The sequence below is a fragment of the Ranitomeya imitator genome, chromosome 2 (genome assembly GCF_032444005.1).
Source record: "Ranitomeya imitator isolate aRanImi1 chromosome 2, aRanImi1.pri, whole genome shotgun sequence".
NCBI classification, from domain to species: Eukaryota; Metazoa; Chordata; class Amphibia; order Anura; family Dendrobatidae; genus Ranitomeya; species Ranitomeya imitator.
Genome location: NC_091283.1, coordinates 534,321,126 through 534,329,730, shown reverse-complemented (window position 1 = coordinate 534,329,730; position 8,605 = coordinate 534,321,126). Strand labels below are relative to the sequence as shown.

Genomic DNA, 8,605 nt, shown 5'->3' with positions numbered 1-8,605 from the left:
GTAGTAAAGGTAGAGATTCCCTACAACATCAACTGCCCAAGAAACAACGCATTCACCTGTAGTCAGCCCATAAAACAAACATTTTCTGATAAACTCCAATTTATAGAGACCAAGCATGGAAAACTGCAAAAATCTATAACTGTACATCTATGCCTTAGGCTAAGTTATGTCATAAACATGAGCACAATGTCAGCTCCTCTGTATCAGAGAATTGGGGAAGCTTCTGCATTCTGCTAGGCGCTATTGGATCCACTTATTTTGGTGTGATTTTTGGGTTTAGGGTTGAGCGCTCCTATTATCAAGCTCTAAAATACTGGCGATAGGCGAACAAACAAGCAAGAAACTGCCCATATTGTCTCCAGCTATTTGGTGCGCATACAAGCAGAGTCATGCTGCACTCAATTTCGCCAGTGCTAGGAGCAATTGGGGTGTATATTGTTTTTTGTGTTATTGATATACAGTAATAACACCCATTTTTGAATTATTGGTACAGGACTCATGTTTAGATGACATGCTACACTGCAATGTTGCTTCAGATTAGAGAAACACTAATAAATATCAAATAAATGGTGACCGTCACACCGAATATTTAGGAAGGATGAGGACAGTCCCCTAGAGGTAAAGCTTCAGGAGTATATATATACAGTATATCGGGGGTTGAGAACCTAGGACCTTGAGTAACAAACAATAATAAATCAGGCTTTTATATCCTGCTCTGCTCTTACCTAGGCTGTGACACATGAGACACATGAGCTTTGCTTTGTGAGACTAGTTCAATCTGTGATTTTTGTGTAGAAAATCACTTACGTGAGCTAGCACATTAACACTCATTGGTCATATCCTCTGTACACCCTATGGCTAAGCCCTTTAAACACATACTCTTTGGTGTAATTGAAGCATGCTTTGTTATTTGGGCATTTAATAAAACTTCTTGTATAAAAGTCAGCATTTTATCCAAGCAAGTATACATGACTGGACATCCTTACACCTCAGAATGTCATACAGCGCCACCTGTTGATTGCCTACTCCAAAACAGCCAAGAACCTGCCCCTACACATTATTTCCAACCTAAAGAAATATTACCCTGGCACACGTTTATTATTCATTACTAGATGGTGGCCCGATTCTAAAGCATCGGGTATTCTAGAATCTGTATGTAGTTTATTTACAAAGTTTTCAGAATTATGCAATTTACACACAGGATTCGGCCTGCTGGCCGCAAGCAATTAAAGAAGCGTGGTTCAAATTGCCACATAGTATATTGCCCAGCCACGTAGCTTATTGCACAGCCACGTAGTATGTAGCACAGCCCACATAGTATATTGCCCAGCCACGTAGTTTATTGCACAGCCACGTAGTATGTAGCACAGCCCACGTAGTATATTGCCCAGCCACGTAGTATATTGCTCAGCCACATAATATAGTGCTCAGCCACGTAGTATATTGCCCAGCCACATAGTATATAGCACAGACACGTAGTATATAGCACAGACACGTAGTATATTGCCCAGCCACGTAATATATTGCACAGCCACATAATATATTGCACAGCCACGTAGTATATAGCACAGCCACGTAGTATATAGCACAGCCACATAGTATATAGCACAGAGACATAGTATATAACACTGCCCATGCAATATATAACACAGGCCACGTAGTATATAGCACAGTGAAGTAGTATATAACACAGACAAGTAGTACATAGCACAGACACGTAGTATATTGCCCAGCCACGTAATATATTGCACAGCCACGTAGTATATTGCACAGCCACGTAGTATATAGCACCGAGATGTAGTATATAACCCAGCCCATGCAGTATAGAGCACAGCGATGTAGTATATTGCCCAGCCATGTAATATATTGCCCAGCCACATAGTATATAGCACAGCCCACATAGTATACAGCACATAGATGTATATACACAAAAATTGCTCAAAATAATGTAATATACATCCTTCCTACATAGGTGGAGGAAGTACCGACCAAACGTAATGTCTCACATGCAGTGTGACCATATAATAAAAATTGATCACTACTACGGTACTGATATATAAAAAACAATTTTATTAAGACAATATTTAAAATTCAATTATAAACAAATACAGTAAACAACATGTAAAAAAAGGGTGTTGAATCCACAAAAAGGGACCTAGCTGCCATAGGCTAACTCTAAATCACCGGGGTTGAACTAGCATCAATCCATAAAAAGGACCCATATCAAAATACCACCCAGATATGTCTATGAATAGCTATGTGAGGACTATATAGGCAATGTACAGATGGTCCTTACTATAATGTGATCCCCTAGTGGATTCAACACCCTTTTTTTACATGTTGTTTACTGTATTTGTTTATAATTAAATTTTAATTATTGTCTTAATAAAATTGTTTTTTATATATCAGTACCGTAGTAGTGATCAATTTTTATTATATGGTCACACTGCATGTGAGACATTACGTTTGGTCGGTACTTCCTCCACCTATGTAGGAAGGATGTATATTACATTATTTTGAGCAATTTTTGTGTATATATAACACTATCAGCTGTTGTTTAAACAGAGCTCATAAGATGGATCTCAGAGCAAAGGAAAGCTCTTGGCAGGCGAAAGCCTCCAACATGTTTAAGAAGGGTGCAGGTCCGATACCTACTTCCGTCAACTACAATCAACAGGAGAATGTTAAGAAATACAAAAACGCAGTACATAAAAAAATTAAAGTTTGGTGGACTAAGGTCACGTTAGAAAACTACGTTGCACAAAAAATTATACCTAGAGGTTTGAGAATACACTTATTCCCCACTTTTGATCTGGACAATGATTTGTTAAAGGAAAGATGGATTAAGGCAGCGAATACGTGCTCATTTGAATTTTTAAATATTATTATTGAAAATAATGTCACTATGTTAAAGAATATTGAAACAGAAATTGACTCTCTTCAGAGAACACTGCAACAAGATTTAAAAGCTGATTCCTTCCAGGAAATGATCAGCAAATTGGATAAGGATATTGAGAAATGGGAGGGAGCCATATCTCAGAATAAGCAGAAAAAATATGAGAGGGATGTGACTGATTTTGAAAACAACAAGGTTTTTAAATGGCAAACCACCAAAATCCACGCACGAAGGAATATGTCCAGAAGCTCCTCCATTGTGTCCAACTCCTCCATGAGAGAGGGAGGAGAATCCTCCCACAATGGATACAATGGACCCAGAACTCGTCAATTTACGAAGAAGGGGCCTATGCATAGAAACCACAATCGGAAAGGTGATTCTGTCAAGGTAATTAATCTTTCAGCCCATACCTTGACTGATGCCCAGGAAAGGGTCCTGCAAAAGGGTCTTAACTTTTCACCATCTTCTACCCTAGACACATTTACCACAATAAAAGATCTCCATCTGTTTTCGAGAAAACTCATCCTAAAAAAACTGCATCATAAAGGGAAAACAGGGGGGCTCGAAAGTGAAGATGGGGAACAACAAGCATTGTAAGCACTAGTATCCCTATTAGAGGAAAATGACACCAGCACAAGTAAGTTCCCAATGGGTCTCATTAATAAATCCACTAAGTTCCCTCCACTTACGATATCCACAGCTGTAGATACGTTTACTAAAATGGTTACTAATGAGATTGAGGAAATTAAGTCTAGACAGGGGAGATCTCGTGTGGACAATCTTACTAAGGAAGAGAGGATAGCTCTTAATGAATTAAAAAGTTGGGATGACGTTGTTTTCAAGATGGCGGATAAGGGTGGCAATGTGGTCATCTGGCCTAATCATATGTATGAGGCCCAAGCGGAAAAATTACTTCATAATATCCAAGAATATAAACAGCTTACCTTTAACCCAATGGGGCAGTTTAAGGAAGAATTAATTGCCATCCTTTCCGATGCTTTTGAAAATGACGTCATCCCCAAGAAACTCTTGGATATACATATTAAAATGCATCCAAGGCTGGCCACATTCTATTTGGTGTCTAAGGTACACAAAAACCCAGAAGACCCGCCGGGTAGACCAATAGTGGCGGCCAATGAGGGGTTATGCGAAATTATTTGTGACATAATCGAACATTACTTAAAACCTTTGGTAGTCCAATTGCCCTCGTATATCAAGGACACTACCGCTGCCCTAGGCCATCTGGAAAATATACAACTAACCGATGATATGATCCTAGTCACGGCGGATGTTGAGGCTTTGTATTCCAGCATTAGGCATACCGATGGCCTACAGGCAGTGAGAAAATATCTTTTTCATAGTAATATTGAGAGGGATATGTCTGAATTCATTCTTAAACTGCTCAAATTCATACTCACACATAATGCCTTCATGTTCGCTGGGAGGGTCTACTTACAACAGCAGGGTATAGCGATGGGGGCCTCTTGTGCCCCCTCATACGCAAATCTGTTTATGGGGGCCTGGGAGTGGTCCATATTCCAAGAAAGCGAGATACGGGGTATGGAGCGAATCCATAATTGGATTCGCTTTATTGATGATATTATGTTTATCTGGGAGGGTCCGGTGGAAGAGCTTAGGGACTTGATGGTTAGGTTAAATCAAAATGATAGGAACATTAAGCTCATATATAAGTATGGGCGTGAAATTGATTTTCTGGACCTATCTATTATAGCGTCACCCGATGGACACTTATCCACAACAGTATTCCGGAAGCCCACAGCAACAAATTCATTGCTACACGCGTCATCGTTGCATCCTAAATCCACCACCAACAATATACCGATAGGTCAATACTTACGTATCAAGAGGATCTGCTCAGAGGAAGATCAATTTGAGGAACAAGCCAAGGTACTAAGAAGCCGATTCCAGGACCGTGGATATAATCGCAGGGCTATACAGTATGGATACTGGAGAGCGAAAAACACCCCGAGACAACAGCTACTACATAAAAACAAATTAGTAACAGCTAAAAAGGAACAGGACAACCAGGTAAGATTTATCACCAATTACAGCAGTGAGTGGAAAGAACTCCGTGAGGTGATTTCCAAACACTGGAAAATCTTGTTCACAGACCCCATTTTGAAACAAATTCTTCCTGAACGACCCTCAATGGTGGCAAGGAGAGCTCCTAGCTTACGGGATATGTTAGTGCATAGCATGTATGACCCTAAAAGAATGGCCAATCACAACAAAACCAAGGGGAAAAAGGGATTCTTCCCCTGTGGCATATGCAAGGGGTGTGCCAACATGAAAAAAAGCACTACCTTTAATAACCATGACAACACCAGGACCTTCGATATTAGGGCAAACATTACATGCTCGTCAAAGGGCATCATTTATCATGCTATGTGCCTATGCAGTAAAGTCTATATTGGCATGACCAGTCGTGAGTTGAAGATCAGGGTACGAGAGCATTGCCTTGATATTGAGAAGGCCAAGGGGAGTACTGATGACACCGCGTTGAAGACTCTCCCTAAGCATTTCAAGCGGTACCATCAATGTAATTCTAGATTGTTGACAGTTAAGGGCATTGATATTCTTGACCTTGGACCTAGGGGAGGAGATATGGGTAAAAGATTGGCTAAAAAAGAAAGCCAATGGATATACAGACTGGGCACTCTTGTACCTCAAGGACTTAATGAGAGCTTTGGCTTCAGTGCGTTTTTGTAATTTATGACATGGCTCAAGAAGTAGGATGGCAGGGGGTTTCCTTTGGGTTTATATTATTTCTGGTTGGTTTTTTTGTTCTTATATTTTCTTTATTACTTTTTAAATATTTGTGGTATGTTGGCTTTTATTTATTCTATGTTTATATGTTTTACTACAGTTAACCACCCATGTATGTTGACCGTTTATGACCCGTTGGCCGCGGGAGCGAGGATGAGTATTGTATCTTCTTACCAGACTACATTCAAGAAATTGCTGTCTTGGAAGGAGACGTCCTGTGAAGATCTGAGGAATATCCACCTTCTTCCAAGTCATGATGAATATGACTCTTCATGGAGTGTAAATTATAAATTGACTATATATATCACTTGATGCTTGGTGAGGATCTGAGGAATATCTACCTTCTTCCAAGCTATGATTAATATGACTCTTCATGGAGTGTAAATTATAAATTGACTATATATATCACTAGATGCTTGGTAGGATCAGTGGGACTTTGCCCCTCAGTATATCATATATAGCCCATCCATTGTTCTAGTATAGGATCGAGTAGGTTTTTTGGCCAGTATACATATTGATATAGGGATGTCGTTGTACTTTGAGGGTATCACTATATTGGTTCACTTCATTGCATATTTGATACCTTTTATGCCAGTTATATGATTTCTGACAGATGGGATTCATACACTACACTATATTCCCATTAGGGGTTTGCTATTCAGTCCACTATAATGAGATTTTTTGGATTTTTTTATTTTTTTATTATATTTTTTTCAATCACACTCTTTACTAAGGTTATGACTTGTGTTAGGGTTGATATATAACAATTACATTTATCCATGTGCATCATGGACATAACACCACATATAGACATAGTCATCACTAAATAAGCAAATGCACTTTATTGTTCTACCTTTTGATACATGACATCTTTGTATATGATTTCTCATATCCGTGGGGGGTGCGCATGAATAGAGTGCGGACCTGAGGGATAGCCGGACAGTGGTTTTGTTTGAGGTACGGTATTGCCGAGTCGTACTTATAGACGACCTGGTGCCGCCGACCTCATTACCGCTGTCTGATGTCCCATGGTGTCGGGTGCCTATATATCTGGGCATGCGCCGATAGTCCCACGGATCATGAGTATATGCACACGGTTTCACACGGGCAGTTTTTTACTATGGTTTCCGGCTTTCCCCACATTTAGTGCGGACACTAGACGCTTGCGCAGTGTTACCTTGCTCTGCTCCATTTTCCGTAACAGATGGGAAGCTTATTCTTCTCTTCCGGTTTCCGTACACGCTATGCGAGGACTACACGCCTGCGCAGTAGCCCATAGTACTGCAGTGTTTACCTATTAGACGGGAAGTACTTCGTGATCACCTCCGGTTTTCGTACATATGACGTGGAGCTTAGATGCCGGCGCAACATTACAATGCTTTGTTCTCTCGCAGCTGATGGCAGTTTTCCATTAGTACGGCCCAATGAACGGCACAAATTGTGACATAAAACCCGGCCTACCCCCTGCCCTGGCACGCCTCCAGAAGAAGCGAACGCGAAACGCGCGTCGGGGCAGAGGGACGCCGAGGCTCTCACACGGGACGCACTCAAGGTATTTTCCCATTTTTCCCACTAGTTCATGTCTTTTGGCGTTAGGCCATATTTTTGTGAGCTTTATGGCTGTTAGGTTCTCCTACTAGGGGATCACATTATAGTAAGGACCATCTGTACATTGCCTATATAGTCCTCACATAGCTATTCATAGACATATCTGGGTGGTATTTTGATATGGGTCCTTTTTATGGATTGATGCTAGTTCAACCCCGGTGATTTAGAGTTAGCCTATGGCAGCTAGGTCCCTTTTTGTGGATTCAACACCCTTTTTTTACATGTTGTTTACTGTATTTGTTTATAATTGAATTTTAAATATTGTCTTAATAAAATTGTTTTTTATATATCAGTACCGTAGTAGTGATCAATTTTTATTATATGGTCACACTGCATGTGAGACAGCACATAGATGTAGTATATAGCACAGCCCACGCAGTATCTAACACAGCCCACATAGTATATAGCAATGTGGGCACCATATCCCTGTTAAAAAAAGAATTAAAATAAAAAATAGGAATATACTCACCCTCTGTCAGCCCCCCGGATCCAGCCGAGGTATCTACCGATGCTCCTCGCGACGCTCTGGTCCCATGAGTGCATTGCGGTCTCGCAAAATGATACCGCTACATCATCATCTCGCGAGACCGCAATGCATGGACCGGTCACCAGAGTGTCGCGAGGAGCGGGAAAGGCGCCGGAAGGTGAGTATATGATGATTTTTTATTTTTTTTATTATTTTTAACATTAGATCTTTTTACTATGCCACCACATTTGGTCTCCCAATCTAAATTCCCTATCAGTCTTTGAAATGTGGGAGGAAACCGGAGAACCTGGAGGAAACCCACGCAACACGGGGAGAACATACAAAGGCATAGTCATTCTATTGCAGATAGAGCTACATGACCTGTAGTATTGAGCATCACATTATAGTCATTTTTCTTTCACTATTGTAAAGGGAATGTGAAATAAAAATGTACAACTCCAGTGTCTATATAGGCATATTTATCAATTTTTGACGGCAAGGTGAATGGGGGTTTATGAAAGGAAATAAGGCTTCAGAGACCACTGCACGTTGATTTGAATAGCTGCTGATAGTTTGCAGTTGTAAATTAAGCCTATAACAAAATAACCATATGGAAAGAAAGACTACTAAAAATATCTCTTTCCGTTAGCTTTATTATGTCTAAATTTTGATGTAAATTTCAGGAACATCTTAGAACTGTACATCTCTCACGTAAGCGTTACTTAATGCCTGTCATCATACAAAATCCCACATTATCACTGGTGGTGGGAAAGGAACCAAAGTCATTAGTTGAAGTTTACATGACTTCCAGATGGGGCTAAGTACTTGGTGAAATAATTAAGAACTGG

General features: G+C 40.2%; 1 protein-coding gene across 1 annotated transcript; it reads left to right on the top strand.

The window, feature by feature from the left end:
- The first annotated feature begins 2,488 nt into the window (after positions 1-2,488).
- LOC138667566 (uncharacterized) lies at positions 2,489-7,498 on the top strand. The gene is made up of 3 exons (XM_069755721.1): positions 2,489-3,533; positions 4,629-4,945; positions 5,784-7,498. Exon 1 carries the CDS (start codon positions 2,576-2,578, stop codon positions 3,491-3,493), a length of 918 nt encoding a protein of 305 aa, XP_069611822.1. The 5' UTR covers positions 2,489-2,575; the 3' UTR covers positions 3,494-3,533; positions 4,629-4,945; positions 5,784-7,498.
- Positions 7,499-8,605: the final 1,107 nt, after the last annotated feature.

Excerpts from the sequence above, each read along its gene's own strand:
- LOC138667566 (XM_069755721.1), top strand. The coding sequence starts at position 2,576 with ATGGATCTCAGAGCAAAGGAAAGCTCTTGGCAGGCGAAAGCCTCCAAC.